At 37.3% G+C, this 27,199-nt stretch overlaps 2 protein-coding genes across 4 annotated transcripts in view; one reads left to right on the top strand and one right to left on the bottom strand.

Annotated features, from left to right (window-relative positions):
* The window catches only part of LOC127661403 (mitogen-activated protein kinase 6-like), a 46,694-nt gene that overhangs the window by 2,780 nt on the left and 16,715 nt on the right, over window positions 1-27,199 (bottom strand). The window contains exons 1-4 of one of the 3 annotated variants that reach the window (XM_052152080.1): window positions 19,714-19,847; window positions 14,994-16,115; window positions 2,299-2,443; window positions 196-360 (exon numbers count right to left, since the gene is read on the bottom strand). In XM_052152080.1, the coding sequence (XP_052008040.1) occupies window positions 196-360; window positions 2,299-2,443; window positions 14,994-15,548 (865 nt within the window). In that variant the 5' untranslated portion in view covers window positions 15,549-16,115; window positions 19,714-19,847. Of the gene's footprint in view, window positions 1-195; window positions 361-2,298; window positions 2,444-14,993; window positions 16,116-17,421; window positions 17,531-19,713; window positions 19,848-27,199 lie in introns of those variants that run through there. The other 2 variants (XM_052152083.1, XM_052152082.1) reach the window with 2 other exon arrangements.
* Window positions 17,848-20,034, top strand: LOC127661404 (putative nuclease HARBI1). Its single transcript, XM_052152084.1, has 4 exons — window positions 17,848-19,124; window positions 19,215-19,330; window positions 19,457-19,568; window positions 19,661-20,034. The coding sequence occupies exons 1-4, from the start codon at window positions 18,692-18,694 to the stop codon at window positions 20,032-20,034; spliced, it is 1,035 nt and encodes a 344-aa protein (XP_052008044.1). The 5' UTR covers window positions 17,848-18,691.

The raw sequence follows: 27,199 nt of genomic DNA, 5'->3' as shown, positions 1-27,199 counted from the left end.
ATTAAATTTAGGCTGCTAATACTACTCCCCTAATATTTTTCTTAAATGATAGGGAACACAGTTAGTTGGTGAGGAACTGGGCCATGGTAAAGGAGAGGGGATAGAGCGAGGAAGAGAACAAGGGACAGAGGAGTTTCTAGGAAATGTATGTATGTATGTATGTATGTATTCTGCGATTATGCTTGTATAACTAACCCTCAGGGCTGACACCAGGCAGTAACTTGGCGAGTGGCGTGTGTGGTTCTGACATGTCATTCTTGATAAAGACAGGTATGACACTTTGAAGCTCCTGTTTGTCTTCTTCATGAACTACCGGAATGGATTCCAGAATGAGCTGCATCTGTTCCAGCTCGTGAGCTCCTGCAAACACACAAGTGTAATTTTGAAAATCTGTGTCAAGACAAATGCACTGCCCAGTTTTGGCAACTTAAACAGCAGTATGCTGAAAGAAGATCGTTTTAGTGTGCATGTTTTTTTGGTCTTCAGGAGGCTAATATTTACCCACAGGGTTCAAACTAATTTTTTAGTTATTCGTAATTAGTAAGGTTTTCAAATTATATTTTTTTTTATAGATTGCTCTTGTTCAATGAAACAGAGCTCATCAGAACTAAAAAAAATTATATGTAGTACCTATTGAAATTTCCATCACTAAGATTTTATTAATTTTCATGTCTTCTCCAGGCCTGGAAATCACAATTTTTAAATTCCCAACTATTTCCAGGTTTCTAAACCCATGATAACCCTCAAAGTGACCCCAAACTTGTATCCAAACTTTATTACACTAAAACATTTAAGGATTCAACAATTTTGTCCTAGTTTCCATTAAGTTTGAGTAAACATAAAAGCAGCTGCTCTCATTCCATTACTGTGGAAAAAAACACCTAGTCCAAGTTTATTTTAGTACATAGTAGGGATGGGTGATATGATCAAAATCGTTTCAAGATAGGAGTAATTTTATGTCACGAATCACGATAATGTTATATATTTCATGATATAGTCAAAAGTTTTCTGGAAAATCAATACAAATTTTTTTTTATATCAAATAACCATATTGTAATGCCTATTTTTGAAACTCCAGTCAGTGAATTAAATCCTTTACAAATTAAAACTGCTTCCTCTTTATTTGGAAGACAAACAATGTCAAAGAAAAATCAACCTTACCAAAATGCTTTTTTGGTGGCGTGTTAAAATCCAATAAGTTTGGTTGGGGGTTCAGAGCTTTATGTGTGACGTATTGGACACTTAATTTTCATTTTGCCACAGACTCTGTATTTTATGTGATAGGGTGGTCATTAATATAGGGGACAGATATATAAAATGTTGGGCCCTAGCCGGAGTTATGATCGACAGACAGATTATTCTATGGAAGTCGGCTGTAGCACCCTCATTTCAGGAGTGGTGCACAGAGATGGGTGGGGTGGCGCCATTCGAGGAGGTGACATACAGAAGGCTGGGAAAATGGGATTTGTTTAATAAGAAGTGGGGTAGATTTTTGGCCTTTATGGAGGGTTCTCAGGGAGGGGCAGTGGAGAAGGATTTGTAGTTTTAAATGTGTGTGTGAATTCTTATTATTTTTGAAAGTATAAGAATGTTCAGGGGGAGGGGTTTAATTTATATAATTTGAATCAGTTATTTGATTCTGATTGCTTGTATTATGAGTGGTTATCATGCAAACCACAGATGTTGCACCTGTTTTAATGACAAGCGCCTCTTCGTTTTAATGACCTGTTTGGGAGTCATCCCGTTTTGTGGTGATTTCATTCTCCATTTGGGGTGTTCCTGGGTAAAATAATTACTGAGTAGCGTGAGTGATTCCGCTCTGAGCTCTCCTGTCTCTGGAGTGCAAATATTGGAAAGCCTGCTGGACTTGAGCACACTTCGGAACTCCAGAGGCAGCGCACGCCAGTCACGTGATACATTCCCATGTCAGATGAGAACACTATTTAGCACTTTTAAAGCTACAAACGCTCAATGAAGGACATTAAATTTGCCTAAGCAGATGCAGAAAAATTTTAAATGCCGAAAAAACCCTTAAATATTTACATTTCACAAAATACAATATATGGCAAACTCTCTATCAGTTGACACATTATATAATCGCTATGATATACATCATCTCGCCCAGCCCTGGTACAGAGAACACAGAAAATGACCTTCCACTACCTAATCGGTGTGTGAGATAGCAGAGAATGTAACAATGAAATAAACTTTAAAATAAAAGAAAGGTGACTGAACAGATAGGACAGAGACAACAAGGCTAGACTACAATATTTCTTCATACACACAATGTTAAAGTACCTGCAAAGAGTGTTTTTCCAGTCAGCATCTCAGCAAAGATGCACCCAGCAGCCCACATGTCGATGGCTTTGGTATAGTTGTTAGGGGAAAGGAGCAGACGAGGAGAACGATACCATTTAGTGACCAGGCCTTCAGACAGATGCCCCTACGAGAGATAACCATCATCATTACAAATTCATTATTATTACACATGTTACAGTTCCAGACGAAGGCCCTGGATAAAAACTTACAGTTTAAACACAGCAGGTACAAAAAAAACCTCTTTGAATAGAACAAAACATCCCCTACTCTATGAGCACAATATATTAATAATTCATGTTCCTCATGTTTCATCCCTTTCATTGAAAAGGTCAGGCTTTGTGAGGATTATTTCTACATCTATGCACCACATTATGTTGTTTTGTGGCTTATTTTATTAAGGATCATCTGCTGTTGGAAAAAAAATGCAGTTTTCCATATTCTGTTTAAGTTTAATGAATAACCCAAAACAAAATAAAAAGGTTTTACTTGAGGGTAATCATTGCCATGCTCATTCCTTCAAGAAACAAACAAAAAAAATGGGAAACCTATTTGGTTTTAAGTGAACACTTTTTAAATTAACTAGAAGCCTCAGTTTAAAGCAGGGGTGTCAAACTCCATTTCAGCCTAATCTGTTCAGCCTATGGAGTGGTGGTGGTGTAGTGGTCTAAGCACCATAACTGGTAATCTGAAGGATGCTGGTTCGAGCCCCACAGCCACCACCATTGTGTCCTTGAGCAAGGCACTTAACTCCAGGTTGCTCCGGGGGGATTGTCCCTGTAATAAGGGCTCTGTAAGTCGCTTTGGATAAAAGCGTCTGCCAAATGCATAAAAAGTAAAAGTAAAAAGTAAAGCCTGGGCCACTTCAGCATTATATATGCCCTCAAAGGGCCGGTTGAAAATCGGATTTGGTAGCAACCATGCGATATCCAATAATATTGCATATTTTGTGCATTTAAAATGCACATTTATCAATAAAGCATTGAGTTTGAGGTTGGGATGTATATGTAAATGATTATACTTACAGTAACATCTGTGAGAAAATTAATGCCTAATCTGTCTAGGGCTAAATTATAATATTTTGACAGAGCAAATAAAATGAGTCTCTTATATAGATGTCTTTCATCAGGCTCCTACTTATTAAAGTACAGTCATCTCTTAGAATTTATGAAAGCAAACAAACCCAGTTACATTTTCCTACAATCATACAGCATTATTATAGAGACCAGATTTTACAATGAAGGAAAACTGATAGCTTGATTCATAATAATTATGAAAATTATGGGAGAGCAGTAAAGAAGAACAGTAATCTAAATACATTTAGAAACTATTACTGGCAAAATACCATAATTAATAAATTTAGTGTGTTTACAGTAAATCCGTGGTAAATGTTTGTAAGGTATATGATGTGTATGTGGAGTGAAAATTCTTCTGATTTATGTGTGCTCGGTTTTTTTTGTTCATGATTTCTGTCGTTGCATTTTATAATGGCTGGGCTGTTTAACATGGCTTTAAAGTAGTTTAATCAATGATGCATTTGAAGTTTTTCATTAGAATTCAAATGTGGTTCGTTATCCTTACCACGTTTGACTCAAGCGCTGCTTATAATGGTCTGAATGGCATGTTGCAGTCCAGGGCAAATGCATCTGCCCTGTGCTCACGCACCTCTTTGCATTTTTCTCCATTGATCCAGGCAGCAGTTAGCGCTGTTGATAATGATGTGCGCTATACAGTTTAGAGCGGTATGCGAATGAACGCACCTTCTCTACGCTCACGTAGCTTGATCAGAGCAGATAGTTGTTCTGGGTAGCGCTGTTTTGATTCGCTTTTGGAGAGAGTAAAATGCGCTCCAGGGCAAGGCTCATTAATATTAATGGGGAAAAGCTAACTGATTGGTCAGTGAGACGTTCTATTTATCTTCCATCATACATTTTAGAAATCAGCTCGTGGGCCACATGAAATAAGGTGGTGGGCCGACGTGCCTCGAGTTTGACACCTGTGGTTTAAAGGGTTGAACGCAAAAAATAAAATTATCGGTTATTAGTATCTGCCCAGATATTCCATATTGCTGCATCTCTTGTTACCAAGAGAGTGAATTCAGGACTAAAAGGATGGGGCAAAAGGACATTCATTTACTGTAAAAGGATCAATGGAAAGGAGGAGGCGAGAACCGGCTTTTCAATATAAATAATAGTTTAATGATAAACTTAAAAGACAACATAAACACACACATGACGGACATGTCCGTAAACGATCTCGCTGTCCCGCAGTCGACCTTTATCCCTCACGGAGGCTTAATTAGCCTAATACGGGACCGGGTGTGTAGGATCACGACCCGGCCCCGCCTTCCGCCCTGCCTCAGTTACATTTAATGACTGAAGGAGTAGACGGACATATACAGACAAATGAAGACAGATAAGCAACAGTCTTTCTTGTCTCGTGTTGCGTGACCAGACAGTGACTCCAATCTGCACCTCTGGACCACTCTTAACACAGAAACGTGTCTATTCATAACCACTTTCCACTGACATGGTTAGGGTTCCTGGACTGGTGTGAATTCTGGAACTGTTCTGCGCATTTCCACCGCAGAAAAGGTCGTTCCGGGGCCAAGAATCTGGTTCCACACCAGCCCCAAAAGTTTGTTGGTCTCCACGCAGGAACCGGTTATGTTAGGTGATGGAGAGTGGGCTAATGTTACCACTTTGATAATATTTTCCCAAACATCATTAGCTACTGTCTGTAGCCAGGAGTACTTCCTTCACTGAATAACAACAATAAAAAAAAAACAGCCTCTGGTCTTCATTGGCTGTTCGCGAACAGCTTTGACACGCCCTCAAACACTACACTAAGCGATAGACCAATCACAACAGACTGGGACATCTGGCCAATCAGAGCAGAGAAGGCTATCTGAAAGTAGGAGTTTAGAATGAATGCTTTCGAATGGATCATTGAACGAGTCGTTCAATTTAAAGCAAATTAAAGTGTTTTTTGGATGCAAACAACATATATATATAGTATATATATAGTAATATATATATATATAGTAACATATATATACTATATATAAAACAAAATTAGGCACATTTAAAAACCATAATAGGTGCCCTTTAAAGCAAGGAATATTCTACATGCTTCACCACATGGAGTTCAGGATAAAAACTTTAGGCATCCTACATAAACTTCTGATGAAAATTTTCCACAGAAGTAAGCTGTTAGAAGATGGGCGACTCATGACAGATGTTTACAGAACATAACAGTAATAGACGGTTTGAAAGATCATTTTTAATTGTATCATGTCAGTGAGGGTTATCAATCTTGCAATTCAACTTAATCTATGATTATCTATGAAGTCCCTGGTCACATACATTTTGTACATCTACGGATTTGAATAGCTCAAACACATTAACATGGGTCTGATTGTCTTTCTTACAATTTTAATTGTGCATTATAAAAATGTTTTAGGTTGCAGAATAAAAAGTAACTGGTTACTGGCAAGTAACTCCCCAAAGCAAATAATGACTTGCATGTAATTTTGGTTAATTTTTGGTCCCATGTTGTGAATGTTGACTTGTAGATGTAAGCTACAGTGCTTTCAGAAAAATCTAAAACAATTTGGATAATAACTTAATTGAAAATGGGGTTCTATAGACCATTTCAAGGACATAAACAACAACAAAGGAATTAGAACACTACTGCAGATGTCTGGCCCTGAAGAATCTCTGGTAGCTGAATTTTTATAACCCAGGTCAAAGTAAAATGACTAGCACGTCCTTTTAGAGTCTAGCTAAAACAAAACAAACAAGATATTAGCAAAAACTGAAAATAAAAAATTATGGGTCATTACGGATCCTTTAAATATGACCGAGTCCACAAATTTCCTCAAAGAACATCAAACGTTTACCTGAAGTGAGTTATCCAGATATGTTGTTACATGGGAGAGGTGATTAAATTGTATCATAGTATAGATGCTCACAATTATAAACTCATCGGAGGGATCAGGAATATTGGATCACTCCTGTTGTAATCAACAAAGCCATTTATGTTGCAGAATAAAAAGTAACTGGTTACTGGCAAGTAACTCCCCAATAAAGCTGTCTACATGACCGGCAGACAAGGAGAGTATTTTTTTTATTTTAACAGTTGTTAGTACTGCACTGTATCTATCCAGCCATCTCACTTCACTGTAGCGGTTCATGTGCCTGTTGTTGTTGCTCTTTTAGAGATCTAAACACTTTAATTTCGTTCCAGGCAACCATGAACAACATGGTCCATAATAATGGCATTTCATGACAACCATGTTAACATTAGTAATGATAATCATATTAAAGTCACCATGAATGAAGTGCCTCCTGCTGTTGTTTTGAATGAGGGTGTGTTCAATTCAGAAGTGATCATCCCTATGCCCTATTCCTTTGAAAGACTTTACCATCCACTGTGAGAGCTTTGAAAGTCTAAAAGGAGTGGAGCTAAAAAAAAAAACAGGGTCATTCAGATCTTACTTTGTCATTTTTATTGTAAATTCGTTTTGAAATTACAGCATGACTACCATGACTGTTCTCCCTTCCAAGTGCCCTTTGGAGGGTGATTTATTCCATTTGGAACGCAGTCAGACAACTAGCAGGAAATGTTCAAGGAATAAAAAGACGTCACTTCCATAAACCGTCTTGAAATGGTTTAGATCACACCCAACTTCAAGTCTCACAGACTTCACAAAACTGGCACAGATCAATCAGAGAGCAACATTTGCTCATTCAGGAAGTGATGCTACTCTCACAATCTGTAAGTTCAACGAGGTGACCCTCTCCTCATCCCATTGAAATACAAACGTGAGCGAGACACTGTTGAGAGAGTGTGCGCTTCCAGAGAACCAGAAGCAAACCAGTCATGGCACATTTTAGGCAACTCATTTGAATGTTAAATCCACCCTCGCTGGTGGCGTGAGGTGGCATATGACTCACACGGACTGTGATATGGGCTCCTAACCAACCAGCAGGACATTTAAATGTCAGACAGATATGACAAACAACCTCACACACTTCATATTTAGCACACAAGAGTCAATAATCACTTTTGTTATTGCCTGTAGTTATTGTTAGGGTTTTGAACAAACCCCTGACCTAACTATTAAACCATTGTATGTAACTCATCCAGAAATAGATAGAATAAAATTTTTTGGGTGAACTATCCATTCACCAATTATTTCATATAAAGAAAGAAAAGGAAGAAAGTAACACCTCCTTTTATTGATCTGGTATTTCATGAGAGAGCAGAATGTAGACTGTAGATACAAAAACCATTTCTGTTTGGGTCATCAGAGAGCACAAAAGTGGGTCAGACTCAAAGTCTAGCTATTTAGACTGATTTCATTGCATGTTGCAGACTGATCTTCTGTAAAATAACGAAGTCAATGATAATGATAAAGTTAAAATACTGTCTGTGACATGCCAGGCCTGATTTATGCTGTTTGTGTCAAACAGCAAGTCTTCATAAACTACATTAAACACACACACACGTGCACACTAACAGAGTAGCCCCTATTTGACTCAGTGGAAAAAAACAGCCTCTGGTAGCTCGACAAAAACTCTCCTTAAACAGCAGCAACGATGAGGAAGAACAAGTCTGAACCCAATGACACACACAAACATCAAACACAGCACTTGGAGGAAGACCAGAATCCAGAGCGCTTAGCTAAACCCAGACAAAGAGATGAGAAAAGAGGGGGAAGGGGAGAGGGAAGGGAAGTGGGGGGTTGATTCACTCCGAATGTGAATTCCAAACATTCCTCAGACTGGGTCGGATTTCTAGAGTGGAGCAGCTCAACACAAAAAGACCTTAAAAAAAAAAAAACAAGCAGCTGCCCTTAATACAGGAACCTTCTCGCATTATTAAAAAGGACAATATTTTACTCTTGTAGCCAACTATGTATGCAGTAGACAGCAAGGCAGCTCACTAAGTTTAGGGACAGCCGGTTTCACATTCAATTAACATTCGTGTAATGTCAAATGTACTTGGTCATTGGGGTTCATCCACGTATTTTTAATGATACACTGACACAGAGACACTAGGTTTGTGCCGATGGACGATATCACCGTCCATCGTGATGGCTGACCAACATCACGATGTAGAGCCACCATCGTGATGCCACGCCCCCTTTTGCGAGTCTTGCTAGTATAACTCACTAATCCTAGTCTCTTCTATAGTTAACCTAAAAACTTTGCAGGGATTGCTCTGTAAATTAAATTGAGAATATAACTAATGCATATATGCTATTTTAAATACTGTAGTATATGCCAGAGACGTGACGTGTTAGTCTGCGAAAATACCGTGTCAGGCAGGCTACACAAATATTGATCTTGACATTGTTAGCTTCTTCTCTTTTTTTTTACATGTCTTACACTGTACATTTAGATTAAAATATTTTATGTTGTAGGCTACAAGAAAATAGCCTTTATTAATTAATTATTAGTGTCTCAGAAAATCTTGCTCATTGTCACATTGTCAAATGCTCTTGTATACACTGAAGCGGCAGTTTAAGATAAACCCAGACCAGCGAACGTCAAATAACTTTTGTCTGGTTAATACTTTTAAAGAAAAATTTCCTTGGCCATAAATCCATAATCAAATCAAATGAAAGAAACAAAGTGAATATGAAAACACACATTTATTAAAACACAGAAGAACAACAAATAAAGAACAAGAAAACGGGAACAACACTCAGACCGAAACTCGGCATTAACATTTCACTTATAATTAGCAGCACAATTAACTTCAGCACAGGCTACAAAATAAATTATGTTATTGAAATATTGTAAAGTGGTCATATGAACTACACAAATGAATGTTTAAAAAATTATATGCAAAATCGAATAGCTCCGCAACGGATGGCGAAAAATGCGTAAAGAAGTCTAATATCTTTCACCATAGACCATGTTTAAATTTCAATGTTTCTGGCCAGAAATACCAACATATTCACTTTATCTGGTTTTAATAAGCTGCGGATTGGAGTAACTACACTACCCGCTGTGCTGAAGACCCGCTCTGATGGAGTACTGGTAGCACATATGCACAGATATTTCCGTGCTAAACTTGCCATGAACGGAAACCTTTTGTCGTTCGTTTTCCACCAAGTCAGCGGGTCCTCTTCCCCATCAATGGCCATTTGCTGCAGGTACATGGTCATTTCTGCCTCGACCTTTTGCTCATCAGTGAGTAAAATAACGAAATTACAGTTTTTAAGTGGAAAATAGTATTTGTGTAAAGAGATATATTAAAATAAAACGTGCACAACTCTTCTTAAATGAAAGCTAAAAAAAAAAATGCTTCACGTGTCGTGCAACCTACTGATAAAGCGCCGACGAGTCATTAGTTGGGTTAGTAAAATAACGAAATTATAATTTTTCATATAATTGTTGAAAATTATATGAAATTATATAATCCCCCCGCCCCACCCCACCCACGATATCATCGTCCATCGCGATGTTTTACTGTCAACATCGTCAACTGCCAATTTAGGGGACATCGCCCAACCCTAGGAGACACCCACTTCATTTCCGTGGAGATGATAGAATGAAGAAACAAATAATCTCAAAAGGTCTTTCTTCATGTGAAATAAGGACTCGTGGGTTTAATCTGAGATCTTGAAATAACATATTAAAGTGAAGAATTTAGGACAGATATTTTACTATTGCATACTTAAATATAATTCAACAATCACAGCTCCGTGCTGATAGATGGACATACGGCACTCTTACTTGTGTGATATTGCTTTAATATAATAGGTATTTAGGTTGGATGGGTTCCAAATGGACCAAGACTAAAGTTGCCCAAAAAGAGATATTTGAAATATTAATTATCATGTCATTCATTACATTTTCAAAAGCCACAAAAAGGAAAACTTAGGCCTATATCCCCATTTTATTATATGATTCAAAGTTAAATATGAATAAATGAAGCACACACACCTTCCGTAGTATGGCATTTTGTATTATCGTGAAAGCCCTGAAATAGACAATTAATGGTCATAGGTGCAATTTTTATTTATTTATATAACTAATTGCCAGTCAAATTTCATAATCATGACAGACCTTTATGACCCCTTTAAAAAGACCATTTCATGTTTTTGCCACATGGAATAAATTTTCTTAAAACATCTCTTCAAAAGTCAGACATTCAAATAACATCATATGAAGGAGTGTTTTTAAAAAAAAAAATAATAAAATTGCTATAAATTATTTTACACTATACAATGATCCATCCAACACACATCCATTCACTTTTTTTCCCCATATCCCACAGAGTCTGAATATGGAAGGGCTTTTAGTCATAGGTGAATTATTACCTCTCTCCAGGTCTCAGACACATTGTTCAAACTTTCACTAGCTCTGACTATACTGCCATGCTCAAAGCAGGAATATTTTTTAGCCAGAGAGCCTTAGCATATGTTTAGCACTTAAATGGCCTGTCTGCATTTATAGCTTGCCTGTAGATCATATTTACCCTTCAAAATTATGTCCCCTTTAATATGGCACAGAAACCCTTACTGGAGGTTGGCCATTTAGAAGACAGGCTTTATCTAATTACATCTTTATCTAAATCTCGAACTGACAATAGATATTGTTACTTTCTTTCAAGGAACACAAAAGGAGATTTACGGAATGTTCTGGCTGTTCTTTCAATGCAAAACACCTCCTTTTCTGTTCCATGAAAGAAAGTCATGGGTTTGAATGATATTCGGGTGAGTAAATTCTCATTTTGGATTAACTAGTCCTTAATCTCCTAATGTAGAGAAATTCTAGGAACTGCAATGCAAAAACAGATGCATTGGCAGTAAGATGTGTGAAAATAATACTAGAGACAGCATTAGGGCTGATATTTGCTTTCCACAAACCTCCACAAGCCAACATTAAATGGCTGACTGAAGGAATGGGTTACTTTCACAGAGGCATCATACACACACACCCTTTCTCCATCTATCAATGCACAAAACTGCATAAACAGGTCAGCAAAAGTGGGCACACAGCACTTTGACAATACACCGCCGCAAAGAGAGAGAGAGAGAGAGAAATGGAAGTTGCAAAGAGAGACTGGACTATGAAAAAGTTTTGCTGGCGGTACTTCTAAGAAAAGCATCATATTACCATTCCGCATAATTGAGCATCTCTTATCCTGCACTGGTTGTGCCACCAACATGAACTAAACCCCAAATCATGTGGATAATTGAGAAGTCTACTAAAATACTTGTCTAAGCAAATCACACTTACAGTTTCGACAAGTGGATGATGAAACAGACCAGTTTTGGGGAGTAGTTAACTAGAAGTAGCAACACTACCAATTTAACTAAATCTTTCAGTAGCATGTCAGTAGCTTTTCCAAAAACCAGTTAGATTTTCCAATGAGTAGCATCAAAAATGGCTACATTAGTCACTTTATATTGTGAATGCAGCAATGGAGTTGAGGGAGTAATCAAACCTAAACAGTCCTTTCTCGTGTAACGCTGGGAAAAGCAAATAATGTAAGTGAAAAATTTCTTTCAGATGGTTCATTTAAATTATTCACTGATTCAGCTGAGCCCAGAGCAGCCTTAAAGACTGCGGTGAATCCATCCTTCTATTATTTCAAAATTGGGATTCTCCGATCCGGATTTTTACAGCCGATACGTTCACTGAACGTCTTGTCACCTGATCAGCCGATACCAATCATTTCACCTTTTATCAAGATCTCTGTCATAACTGGCTATATGCAAACATTCAGCACACGGTCACTTTTAATTGAATTTTCCTCTTCTCAGTAATATCACATTGCCTAGATTTTGCTGACAAAAAAAGTTGAACCATTGTTTTTAAAACGACTTGAAATCATGTACAGGCAAACTAAATATTCTCTATATTAAGATAGATAGCCCTATCAAAAATAAAGCTTAGTGTGAAACTGAATACAAACTAATAACCCATAAGTGCAATTAAAAATAATGTGACATTTTTGGTTATTGATTCATTTTTATTCTATTTCTTTGTGCATATATTGAATACATTATATTAGGATATCTTTTCTTTCCCCTCCTCCTTTTCTCCCCAATTTGGATTGTCCAATCCCCAATGCGCTCTAGATCTCGTGGTGGTGTAGCGATACGTCTCACGTGGCGGAGGACGAAACTCAGTTGCCTCCGCGTCTGAGAATATCAATCCGCGCATCTTATCACATGTCTGGTTGAGCGTGTTACCGTGGAGACATAGCGCGTGTGGACGCTTCACACTATTCTCCGCAGCATACACGCACAACTCACCACACCCCCCCACAGCGAGTGAGAACCACATTATGGCGACCATGAGAAAGTTACCCAATGTGACTCTACCCTCCTTAGCAACCGGGCCAATTTGGTTGGTTAGGAGACATGGACGCCCTGGATTCAATCTCACGACTCCAGAGGTGGTAGTCAGTGTCAATACTCACTGAGCAACCCAGTCCCCCTATATTATGATATCTTAATATTGAATAAAGTATTATTTTATTTATAAATTCCTTTCCTGCCTTTTCATTTAGTTGGATGACTGCATTAAGTTTATTTTTCACTTGTTGCTGCTTGAACTTTGATGAGGGGAACACAGGCTCTCTCATGAGGGCAAGACATGAAAGGAAAGCGGTGAAAGAGTGCATGTTTCTGGACTCTACAGGTTCTACTATTGTTAATGCTATTATATTGGGAGATATTTAATAAAGATGTTTAAATTACACCACATCGTGTAACTCGTGTTATTACTGAGCTGGTGGAGACTGTGAAGCTGCCGCCATGAAAGACAATAAGGAGCGCTTCACAGCTCCCACCGTTTTCCCTTCGCCTTGTCACGTGTGAAACGCCACATTACCAGTACTGTACACAAACTTCTCATCTTCGCTGAATCAAGATTATCATCTTACAACACTATGCCAGTATTCCCCACACTTCGTAATGTCATGAAAGTGCTGCTGAAGTCTTAAAGGAGCTGCGTGTCTTTTGCAACATGAGTGATCGGTTTGTTTTTACCAATCACATCATAGAACGTGAATATTGGCCGATACTGATCAGAGCATGCCTATTAAAAATCATATTTAATAGCGGAATTCCTGTTTAAAAATTGCATTACCCATTAGAGGTCGACCTATAGTGGGTTTTGCCTATACGGATAACTAAGGTGGGAAAACAGGCTGATTGCCCATTAATCGGCCAATCGTTTTAAAAATGTATATAATATGAATGAAAATGTTCCACTCAATGTAAAATATAGTGTTGGAATCACTTCCAATGGCAATATTTTATACATTTTTGGCCCACACTGGTACCTTCTTCATAGACATTGTAATCTGAAACTAATGGAAATATTAATTAAAATATCACAGGACAAATGTGTTCAGCAGTAACATAAAACACTGCCTTATAAAGCCTAAATGCACCTGTATGCTTATCACTAATGAAAATATTTATTATTTCATTTTATTATAATATTAACTTTGTGAATGATGTATAAGAAAGGGAGAGAGAAAAAGGGATAGATATAACATTTTCAAATACCTTGTCTTAAAACAAATTCGGTACACCGAAATTCGGTGCTGGTTGGTTTGGTTCATGCGTTACAACTCTTTAATGTAGGATTTTATTATAAGTTGATGGAAGAAATAAATTGAAAAATACTTCCAAAACCAAGATGGCTGGAAAATGTGTTCCCACTTTTGACTTTGTGAAATATTTAGGGTATTGCTGCTCTCTATGTAGGCCTATATTAAGTATGAATTTATATTCAATTAAATGTTTTCACCCTTTTTAAAACAAAATATTACATTTTATTGCCATGGTCTTACTCTAGCAACATTGTAGTTACATAGTTACTGTAGTAACTATGGTTGTGTTTCCTATGGATTTTACTACAAATACCATGTTAATACCATAAACCCATAGCAGAATATGTGTGGTGGAGAGATAGCAGCTATTCATAGAAATGAAGCAGGAACAGCTTCATCTCTCTCTCTAAAAGGCTCCGGAGTAGGTGAGGGAGTACATGTGTGAGAGGAGATTTGGTTGTCATATGGATCATGTGAGGCCACAGAGGAGAACCGTTGACAAATTTAAGACACGTGTACACTTGGATACAGCCACAAAATTACTGCCAGCTCTCTCCACAACGTCTATAAAAAAACACACACACACACACACAGAAGAGAGGAAAAAACTACAGAAAGAATAATACACACTGACATGAATGGCAAAGCAGATTGCAGAATTCTAAACCCCATTCAGGTTTCCGAATTCAGAATGTGAAATAAACATCGGAAATTTGACTCGGTTTCCATCGTGTATGAGGAAGGAACAGCTGTGACGTTCATTTCACGATGCTTCTAAAGTGTTCCTATCTGCTTCCTTTCAGAATACACAAGACACGCACATACCAGCAGCGCAGTTGGGGAATACAACTTCTGGCATGCGGCAACCGCACTAGAAGTTAACGTACGATAAAGGGTTTTACAGAAACAGGATGTTGAGAGGTTATTTCGAGAACTATGGGATTCTTGCAGCACTACTCTTTACTTCCTGAGACACAATGAATCAGTGAATGGAAGCTCATTCATATCTCAGCCAAACTCAAGACGCCATCTGGAAGGGAGGGAATAGACACTGAAATAAACAAATATTAAGGAAAAATAAATACCTTATGGGAATAGTGTGGGTCCATAATTCTGGCAAGTCCAAAGTCCCCGATTTTCAGTACCAAGTCCTCGGTGTTGACAAAGAGGTTGGCGGGCTTCAGGTCGCGGTGAAGCACGTTTGCCGAATGGATGTACTTGAGTCCCCGCAGCAGTTGGTACATGAAAAGCCGAGTGTGATCCTCAGAGAGCAAGCCCTGTTCCAATACTTTACAGAGGTCGGTTTCCATGTACTCCTGTACGATGTAGACCGAGTTAACCTCCGTCAAGGACATAATATCCTCTGTCAACGGCCGACCGCTGGGCCCCAGCGTTTCAAAAACTTTCACAATGTTGTCGTGGTCGAGTCTGCGGATGATCTTGATTTCACGCAGCGCATGTTTGATGCTTTGAGGGTCAGTCAGGATGATCTTTTTCACGGCAACCCTCTTGTCGCAATCGGTGTCGACGGCAGAAAACACAAGGCCGGTTCCGCCATAGCCCAGCGGCTTCAAATCCATGTAGCGCGGGCCCAGGTCGAAGCCATGAATGTTCATAAGGCTTTCAAATTTCTCTGCCATTCTTGGCAGGAAGGATTTCTGATTTCACTGATATGCAGCAGATTTTGTTTGCAAGTTGAGAAACCTAACTTACAAGAAATCAGCACTCAAGCTTCCGAGGACTCAAGCGGCATCCAATCCGGCTGTCACAGCGTATTCAAAAAGATGAGGGGAACAGATTGAGATATGCAACTTAGATATGTTGTCATCATCCAAAATGTCTTCAGCAGCTTTTTACGTAGTTTGTGGGAGATTTTCTTCTTTATTTCAATGTTTACAGGGGGTGTAATATAATGAATTTCGAGGCCAATCAAAAATCTCTGAATGTAACAGAAACAATTAAAGTCACTACCAATAAGGCCATCGTCACAGTGCAGAAAATTTCAGTGTATGACTGGCCCTGAGCAGCATCATTTTGAGACAGTCCAAATAAATTATGATAATTATTTTTTACTGTTCCAAGCACCTAATGTGGGGAAACCTGAAGGGATGGCCGTTCTCAGTGAGACACTTCCTTCTCAATGATCAGGTGGCTCCAGCTCACCGCAGTCGCAATCAAAACTATCCTCCATTTTACACAAGGATACCCTAAAAAACAGAGCAGAAAAACAACAGATTAGCAAATTGTTGAATCTCTGAAGACCAAAACACAAAGCTTATTATAATTCCATTCGTCACAAGCACTTACTACACGTTTTTCCTTTCCTATTCAACAAACCATGTGAAAAGTATCTTGCCAAGCTGCAACGAATTTGAGCCATGTTCAGGCCAAACAAGACTGTTTAAAGGGTAGCGATGTGGACACAACATTCAGTTATTAACTTTCTGAATGGAATCGTTCCAGCTTACACGTTATGACAGAAACCTTGTGCAATGTTTCCTGTGTGTACCCCAACGTTGACGTCCCTACGCTCTGATGTCATGGGTTCCTGTTTCTCCTCCACAGACAGTAAAACACACCACAAACTGACTGTAACACATATGAATTAATGTCTCAGTTGATGATTCAGCCACGTTGCAGTAGTGTGTGTGTGTGTGTGTGTGAGGAAAATGATGGCCAACCGGTTGCCAATAGTTTTTGTTAACTAAAGGAGGGAGCCAACAGATACTAAATTAATCAGGAACTGATAAAATAACACCACTTATGAATCATATTTGAACAAAGAGAAAATGTCACGGAGTGTGAGCATGATTCTGTTATGGGCCAACACATACAAACTCTATTCATTCACAAATAAACACACTACTGACTTGAATAAACCACGAATACCCAGGAGTAACATTACAGACTAATTTATTATTCAATACTAAAGTTGACAGGATCAGATAAATGTGTGCATAAAGGAGAGTAATAAACATGCAGTAAACTTACAGTCAATAAGTAACAATACTAAAACTAGTCACATTGGTAGGATTGTGTATTTTTAAGGTTGTGTTGTTCAGCTTGTCCTCCATTTTACTGTCAGGCACAGAGTCACTGTATATATTCATAGCACAAAAATACGACCAATAACTCAGTGAAACAGGAGAAATACAAGATACATAAGCAGTATTATACTGACGTTAAAATAAAAACAACAAATAGAAACAAGACCAACGTCAACACTATTAAACCTAAACAGATGAAAACGTCTTAATAAACCATCTAATTGTAAAATACAACTACTAATATGACAAATTAATGCGTTATACATTTTACACGATTGAAGTGTAAAATCTTTATGTTTTTGGGGGCGCTTCGGCGCGTCACCTGAACAAAGAAGCTTATTTTACCACGGCTGATCATCGCGCCGCCCTTTACAGTTAGAATAACCACCTTTAACATTGCAAAACATTCACATTTACTCTCCAGACATACTCTTATATAAAACCAAAACATAATATATGAACTTACTCCTCTCGCGGGTGTCATGTATGCTTTAGTCCTAACCGTTTTGGCCAGGCATCTATGCGCTTCCAACGCGCCTTCCTTAAAGACTGCTGTGTGTGTGTACAGCGCTGTTCAAGCCTGACGCGCATGCGCGTTTTTCGTTTCTATTACTAACCGCTTGAGCTGCTATGCGTTAATACGCATGCGTGTTGAAAGCTTTTGCGCTCCTCCCTTCACCGGTAAGTCCAAACTCACTGCAATAGAGCCAGAGACTATTCTATGGTGTCGTTTTATATCACCAGAACTTGAATTCGTGAGCTTTAAAAAAGACCGTGTGTAATTTGATGTCATTAAAAATATTTTTTGTTCATTTAAATTATTTGAAAAGATTTTGTGTGAATTCACCTAAAACTAAAACAAAAAACCCAGGTTGTGAAATGCAAGTTTTTATAATTCAAGTGGTGGATTTCAGGTCGTGAAATTCAGGTCTCAATATTCAGGCTGTTGAATACGGGTTGAAAAATGAATGTGGCAAAATTTGAGGATGACATCCTAGGATGCAAGGAAGAGCAAACGAGCGTCGATGTAATCCATCTCTTTCGCAAAGCGATGGAAACAGCTAAAAAAATATATATATAAACGAACTAATGAATATATACAGTCTTTTATACATATAGAGCAGTACATATATATATATATATATATATATATATATATATATATATATATATAGCATACATTTGTATTAATGTGCATAACGTCTTTTCTTTGTTCCTTGGCAATTCACATTGAACGAATCTGCTGAAAAGGCAAATACAATGATTCACGTGCACGTATACATGTCCAGGGGGCTGTTCCATAAACCAAGATTAGAGTATAAACCAGGCTTATTTCGGTTAGTCAGGCTTATTTTTGGTAGATTCGGTTTCATAAATCAAACTTAAAAAAGTTCAAACTCAGTTACCCCGGCAACTTATGCTGGCAAATTAACCTGGTCCGGGGCAGGCTAACTGTCAGGCTAAGTCTGAGTTCAGGCTTAACGTGCATACCATTTATACTCACCTGCTGGTATTTCGATGTCATTTTATTTTACTTAACCACTATTAATAAAATTTGTTTTTTAAATAAATAAATCAGGAAATGTACTTTACTAATAAATGTAAGAAATTATAAGGTATAAATACACTAAGAAATGTTCAAAACTTGTGTGTTTAATTGGTGAGTTTGGTTAATGAGTTTGGTAATTAATTAAAAGTATATAAATAGGGAGCTGAACTCGTTTCCAAACTTAACCATGGCATGTCCTTTCATAGATGAGGTGGTGGATGAGGGAGCTATAGTCTTGCGGAGGGCATTTCAAAGAGAGAGAACTTTCAGAGACAGGTCAGACCCATTGGCTTTTAATGACAGCTACCTGTATGAGCGATATAGGTTCTCAAGAGATGGCATTGCATATATTTGTAGATTACTAAGCCCACACATTGCAAATAATACACGCCGCAACAGAGCGCTCACAGTCCCACAGATGGTGTGCATTGCACTTCGCTTTTTTGCCAGTGGAACATTTTTGAACACAGTTGGAGATGCAGAGAATATCAGCAAAGCATCAGTTTGCCGCTCTGTACGAACTGTGTACCTTTCTTTAAAAAGACTACTCAATGTGTTCATCACATTCCCTGGCCACAAAGCTATTCGTACCATTAAACATGCCTTTTATGGAATAGCTGGTAAGTTCAAATAACTATAAAACTTGGAAATATTTCTTGACTGTTGATTTTACATGGGACATATTTAAAACAAACAAATAATTTTCCTAGGTTTCCCAAATGTTATCGGTGCATTGGACTGCACCCATGTGCGTATTAAGTGTCCGTCTGGTCCACATGAAGCGGACTTTGTGAATAGGAAATCAGTACACAGCATCAATGTACAGGTACGGTCCCACTGAGATGATATTGAAGGCTATGCTCTAGCACGGAGTGTTCTGTACTAAGCTGGGCACCAGTGTTTAGTTCATTGCAATTAAAATGTAGTGACCTACAGGTTTAATTTATTTTAGATGATTAGTGATGCAGATTGCATCATCACAAATGTAGAGGCCAAATGGAAAGGCTCTGTGCATGACTCCAGAATCTTTAGAGCCTCATCTCTCTACCAGCAACTAGCAAGAGGTATGCTAGTAATCACTTAAATCGCAAAAAGTCTTAAAAAAAGAAAAAAAAAAAACTACATATATATATATATATTCATTCTGTCTATGCAGGAGAATTCTCAGGAGTTTTGCTGGGAGACAAGGGATACCCATGCCTGCCTTACCTCTTGACTCCCCATCAGGAGCCCCAGACAGAGGCACAGCACCGCTACAACATTGCCCATGCACGCACAAGAGGTTGTATAGAGATGGCATTTGGGCTGATAAAGTCAAGGTTTCAGTGCCTGAAGCACCTCAGAGTGACTCCACCTAGGGCATGTGACATTGTAGTTGCTTGTGTAGTGCTCCATAACATTGCTTGTCTGAGGAGAGAGAGGCAACCAAGGATTGTTGAAGAGGAAGACTGGGGCAATGAAGCAGTATTGGAAGAAAACGAAACAGGCAGACTTATACGAGACACATATGCAAATAATTATTTTGCTTAATATAGTCTAAACCATGTGTAGCCTTTAAAATTTTCCACTGGCCCCTCAACTTTCTCCTTAGTTGAACAAACACACAGAAGTCAAAGTATTTAATGTGATTTGTCTTTATTCAGAGTGAATCTGCCTGTTAGGGGTGAAAACACACATAAATGTTGTGGAAAGTGATCAAAAAGGTAATGTTTTTTTTTCTTTTCCTTTTTAAAAATGGTAGTTCTACTTGCACTTTTCTGTAGCTGTTGAATTTCCAGCTCCAACTTCCTCATCTTCAGTTTTTTATACTGGATGTCGATATCAATCGCTTCCATTTGTTTAAGGAGGTAGCGTTTATACACTCCTTTTATGTTTTCTGGGTTCTGTAGCAACATAGATTTAAGTTATTTCATTGAATACTCTTGTCACATTGTTTTCATTTCTTAATACTCACTTTGTCACATGTGGTCCCAGACTGAGAGGGCTCTAGAACAGTGTCAGCATCCTGAAAACACATTATTATCATTTTATCACACAAGTACACTTTTTAATATTCAATACAGTATAGCATGGAACCTGTGAGTACCTCAGGCCTCCTTGAACATACAGACACAGTCTCCTCATCCTCCTCAACTGATGGGCCTTCTCCCTGTGACCACTGATTAAACTCAGTTAAACTCATTAGCTTACATGACTGATTTAAAAGGTCTCATACTCACAGGCAACATGATGTCTGGTGGATCCATAATGCATACAGAATCTTGATAGAAAAATATATATTTTTTTTACCAAAATGCACCATTACAGTAGCACAAGTACCTCTACGTGACACTACTGCTATAATAAGGAATAATGATAAGGAATAATGATAATAAAACACACACCTTTTATATACTCACTCCTTATACTACGTGATATCATTTTAGCTGATGTCCCCCCCTCTATTCCCTCAAGGACGGGCCTCCCTTTATTAATTTCCAAAGCCAGCTCCTCTGCAGGAGTGAAGCTGGCTGGTGGTGGCCCTCCCCCAATGCCAGCAACCTCAGTCTTCTTTTTGGTCACTGCAATTAAAAAAAAAATTAAAAAACCTGAATAGTTGTAACTTAAAGCTGGCATTGATTACATATGTACATACCATTAGATTTACTTACCATTCTGAACTATATTTTTATATTTTATTTTCACCTGTTGCCAGGTTCTTTTTCCTTCACTTAAGTTGCTGCTGTGTGAAAGCAATTAACGTTACTGTTATTCACACACAAACTTTGCAATGTATTGTGACACACATTCAATGTTGATAAAGTATTTTAAATAGTTTACACCGCTACTTACGCATTGAGACGATCAGCAATTTCCTGCCAACCTTTCTCTCGTGCTTTATTTATTGCCGCTGTATTGCCTTTTTTGGTGATGACATCTTTAAATTCTTCATATGTTTCCAATAGCAAACGCTGTTCTGTTGCCGTTAACATCGCTGCTCTATCTTTTCCTTTTGTTGCCATGGTAGCCCACAGTAAATCGATTGACCCATGCTCGACTTTTCAGGACTTTTAAACAATGGCGTGCACGTGCAATTATCTAGACTATTTAAACCTGACTCAAATTAGTAAGATCACATGATCCTCAACTTACTGTTATGGAACCAATTTAAGCGCGGATGTTTAGCTCGGCTCATTCAAGTCAGGTTTTGGACTTTAATCCCCGCTTTTCTAAGCGGCTTTTATGGGACAGCCCCCTGATAACACACGTCTCAGATGATCCATAACACCGGCCAATCTCTGCGATACATCACCGTAAACATCTCTCATTCAGAATTTTCAAATGTGTTTGTGTTGTTTTGTGGTCTGATTAAAATAACGTCTGTTTAAATTGTAAGAGCTGCTTTTAACTCATGAAGAACACATAAAAACGAAAGCAACCGAGGTTGTGTTTATGATTAATGTTTACATTGTAATCTGCCGATGTGAATAAAGTCTGCTCTTCATAATCTTATGTGTTGTTTATTGACCAACATTATACATATATATATATATATATATATACACACACACACACACACACACACATGAAAAATATACTTTAACATGACACTGTAGTGCTTTTATTATTATTATGTTGCAATCACGACATACCATAGTCAGTGTTTTATGAACTTATATACATGAATGAACATTTATACGGTATTTGATACACAGATAACTGAAATGTCTAAATAAAGCAGAAACATATAAGTGTTATATCTCTGTTCTCCCTCTTCATCGCTGCTTGACGTGGGTGAAATGAAGCCGTTCCACCTGATAGATAAACTTTATTGAAAGAAAAATGAAATGTTGGCTCTGGTAATTAAATAGCAACATCACCTTTTCAAGATGTAAAAATAAAAACAAAACTTATCGACACTGTCTGAAATTAAACGTAATTTTGGTCTCAAAGGCCGCGTGATCATACAATGCTGTCACATGTAACAGGTCAATATGCTCATGCATTTTATTTTTGGTGTAGGGCCTATGCACGAATTAAGTGTATAGGAAATTAATATAATAATACCTAGTTAATAATAGCTACAGGAAATGACAAAGAATACTCTATAGGCCTCTGTATTATTATTAATATGTTGTTGTTATTAATATGTGGTTTATGAGGACATTTCTAGTGTCCCCATAATTCAAATCGCTTAAAAACAGTTACTAAACAATGTTTTATTGAAAATGTAAAAATGCAGAAAGTGTTTTGTGAGGGTTAGGTTTAGGGTATAGAATCTTAGTTTGTACAGTATAAAAATTATTGTCTATGGAGAGTCCTCATAATGATAACTGCACCAACGTCTGTGTGTGTGTGTGTGTGTGTGTGTGTGTGTGTGTGAGCGTGTATTTATCACTTTGTGGGGACCAAATGTCCCCATAAGGATAGTAAAACCCGAAATTTTTGACCTTGTGGGGACATTTTGTCGGTCCCCATGAGGAAAACAGCTTATAAATCATACTAAATTATGTTTTTTGAAAATGTAAAAATGCAGAAAGTTTTCTGTGAGGGTTAGGTTTAGGGGTAGGGTTAGGTTTAGGGGATAGAATATAAAGTTTGTACAGTATAAAAACCATTACGTCTATGGAAAGTCCCCATAAAACATGGAAACACAACATGTGTGTGTGTGTGTGTGTGTGTGTGTGATAATACTTATAAGAAAAATATATTTAAGGTTAAATTACTCTTTCACGCATGCATAACATGCTAAACAAAATATAATGGAATACTGCTGTCTGATTTTAGTAAGGGGTACAATGTAAATGCACGTTACAGAACACTTCTGTAAAGTAAATACATAGAGCCAGATTTGGTCTGCCTGAAAATAAACATAATATGTAAGGCACTGACAAATCATCAATAGTTGAAAAAATCTACATAGGTTAAAATATCCAGAAATTTGATACAAATATTAAAAAGCGAGATGCATGCTAACTCAGGCAATACAGACTGATGTAAACAATTAGAAAAAGAATGTGTCTTGTACATACATTATATTTTAATTCAACACTAGTACAAATGTGTAAGAGAAAGTGAAATATAATTATAATAAATATTATCAAACAGCGGAGACATACAACTCACTTACAAAATGAGTGAAGGCTGTTTTTTCAGTCAGACATAGGCCTGTGATATTTCACTTATTTAAAGTAACAACAAGAGTTATATATCTACCCGATTCATGTAATCATAGGCCTGTATTATTTCACTCGTTTACAGTAACAACAATAGATATCTACCCTATTCATGTTATCATAGGCCTGTATTATTTCACTCATTTACAGTAACAACAAGTTAGATATATATCTACCCTGTTGATGTAATCTTAGGCCTGTATTATTTTACTTATTTACAGTAAAAACAAGAGTTTTATATCAACCCGATTCATGTAATCTTAGGCCTGTATTATTTTACTTATTTACAGTAACAAGAGTTATATATCAACCCGATTCATGTAATCATAGGCCTGTATTATTTCACTCATTTACAGTAAAAACAGGAGTTATATATTGTGGAGCGGAGGGGGGTGGGGCCGGGCTAGAATGTTGCACACCCGGTCACAAATCAGCCTGATGGGGCGCACAAGGGATAAAGGCGGCCGGTGATGACAGGTCGAGAGAGAGAAAATTACGGGCATGTCCGTCATGTGTGTGTTTATGTTTGTGCTTTTGGTTTAAGTTTTCATTCAATTATGATTTGTATTGACAAGCCAGTTCTCGCCTCCTCCTTGCCCATCGTAACCCCCTTACATATATCTACTTGATTCATGTAATCATAGGCCTGTATTATTTCGCTTATTTACAGTAACAACAAGAATTATGTATCTACCCGATTCATGTAATCATAGGCCTGTAATATTTAGCATATTTAAAGTAACAACAAGAGTTATATATCAACCCGAATCATGTAATCATAGGCCTGTATTATTTCACTCATTTACAGTAACAAGAAGAGTTATATATCTACCCGATTCATGTAATCATAGGCCTGTATTATTTCACTCATTTACAGTAACAACAAGAGTTATATATCTTCCCGATTCATGTAATCATACGCCTGCAATATTTCGCTCATTTACAGTAACAACAAGAGTTATATATCAACCCGATTCATGTAATCATAGGCCTGTAATATTTCACTCATTTACAGTAACAAGAATTATATATCAACCGATTCATGTTATCATAGGCTTGTACTATTTCACGTATTTACAGTAACAACAAGAGTTTTATATCTACCTGATTCATGTAATTATAGGCCAGCATTATTTCAATCATTTACAGTAACAAGAGTTATATATCAACCTGATTCATGTAATCATACGACTGTATTATTTCAGTCATTTACAGTAACAACTAGAGTTATAAATCGACCGATTCATGTAATCATAGGCCTGTATTATTTTGCTTATTAACAATAACAACAAGAGTTATATATCAACCCGATTAATGTACTCATAGGCCTGTATTATTTAGCTCATTTACTGTAACTACAAGAGTTATATAATAACCCGATTCATGTAATCATATGCCTGCAATATTTAGCTTATTTACAGTAACAACAAGTTATATATCAACACTAATCATGTAATCATAGTCCTGTATTATTTCACTCATTTACAGTAACAACAATAGTTATATATCTACCCGATTTATGTAATCATAGGCCTGTATTATTTCACTCATTTACAGTAATAACAAGAGTTATATATCAACCCGATTAATGTAATCATTGGCCTGTACTATTTCACGTATTTACAGTAACAACAAGAGTTATATATCTACCTGATTCATGTAATCATAGGCCTGCATTATTTCACTCATTTACAGTAACAACAAAAGTTATATATCAACCCGATTCATGTAATCATTGGCCTGTACTATTTCACGTATTTACAGTAACAACAAGAGTTATATATCTACCTGATTCATGTAATCATAGGCCTGCATTATTTCACTCATTTACAGTAACAACAAGATTTATATATCTACCTGATTCATGTAATCATAAGCCTGTAATATTTAGCATATTTACAGTAACAACAAGAGTTATATATCTACCAGATTCATGTAATCATAGGTCTGTATTATTTCACTTATTTACAGAAACAACAAGAGTTATATATCAATCCGGTTCATGTAATCATAGGCCTGTAATATTTCACTTATTTACAGTAACAACAAGAAGTATCAACCGATTCATGTTATCATAGGCTTGTACTATTTCACGTATTTACAGTAACAACAAGAGTTATATATCTACCTGATTCATGTAATCATAAGTCTGCATTATTTCACTCATTTACTGTAACAAGAGTTATATATCAACCCGATTCATGTAATCATAGGCCTGTATTATTTCACTCATTTACAGTAAAAACAGGAGTTATATATTGTGGAGTGGAGGGGGGCGGGGCCGGGCTAGAATGTTGCACACCCGGTCACAAATCAGCCTGATGGGGCGCACAAGGGATAAAGGCGGCCGGTGATGACAGGTCGAGAGAGAGAAAATTACGGGCATGTCCGTCATGTGTGTGTTTATGTTTGTGCTTTTGGTTTAAGTTTTCATTCAATTATGATTTGTATTGACAAGCCGGTTCTCGCCTCCTCCTTGCCCATCGTAACCCCCTTACATATATCTATTTGATTCATGTAAACATAGGCCTGTATTATTTCGCTTATTTACAGTAACAACAAGAATTATGTATCTACCCGATTCATGTAATCATAGGCCTGTAATATTTAGCATATTTAAAGTAACAACAAGAGTTATATATCAACCCGATTCATGTACTCATAGGCCTGTATTATTTCACTTATTTACAGAAACAACAAAAGTTATATATCAACCTGATTCATGTAATCATAGGCCTGTATTATTTCACTCATTTACAGTAACAACAAGAGTTATATAACGACCGATTCATGTTATCATAGGCCTGTACTATTTCACGTATTTACAGTAACAACAAGAGTTATATATCTACCTGATTCATGTAATCATAAGCCTGCAATATTTCGCTCATTTACAGTAACAACAAGACGTTATATATCAACCCGATTCATGTAATCATGGGCCTGTATTATTTCACTCATTTACAGTAAAAACAAGAGTTATATATCAACCCGATGAATGTAATCATAGGCCTGTATTATTTCACATATTTACAGTAAAAACAAGACTTATATATATCAACCCGATTCATGTAATCATGGGCCTGTATTATTTCACTCATTTACAGTAACAACTAGAGATATATATCTACCCTATTCATGTAAACATAGGCCTGTATTATTTCACTCATTTACAGTAACAACAAGAGTTATATATCGACCGATTCATGTAATCATAGGCCTGTATTATTTCAATTATTTACAGTAACAACAAGAGTTATTGTGGCAGGGCGGAGGGTGGGTCCGGGTTGTGATTCTACACACCCGGTCCCGTATTAGGCTAATCAAGCCTCCGAGAGGGATAAAGGTCGACTGCAGAGGTTCGTGCGGGAGAGAGAGTGTCCAGAAAGCACGACAGCAGAGAGAGTGTGTTCTTCTAGAGTGCTCGCATAAATATAACTGTAAAATAATATTTTAATTAATAACTTCAAAGACACAAACACTCATGACGGACATGTCCGTAAACGATCTCTCTCTCCCGCACGATCCTCTGCAGTCGA

Source organism: Xyrauchen texanus, chromosome 21, assembly GCF_025860055.1.
Source record: "Xyrauchen texanus isolate HMW12.3.18 chromosome 21, RBS_HiC_50CHRs, whole genome shotgun sequence".
Lineage (NCBI taxonomy): Eukaryota > Metazoa > Chordata > Actinopteri > Cypriniformes > Catostomidae > Xyrauchen > Xyrauchen texanus.
This window is presented reverse-complemented; position numbering and strand designations above follow the sequence as displayed.

Bases quoted from the DNA above. Each gene is read 5' to 3' on its own strand.
- LOC127661404 (XM_052152084.1), top strand. From the start codon at position 18,692: ATGGCATGTCCTTTCATAGATGAGGTGGTGGATGAGGGAGCTATAGTC. The intron at 19,125-19,214 runs GTAAGTTCAAAT...TAATTTTCCTAG, and splicing joins TGCCTTTTATGGAATAGCTG to GTTTCCCAAATGTTATCGGT. The intron at 19,331-19,456 runs GTACGGTCCCAC...AATTTATTTTAG, and splicing joins TACACAGCATCAATGTACAG to ATGATTAGTGATGCAGATTG.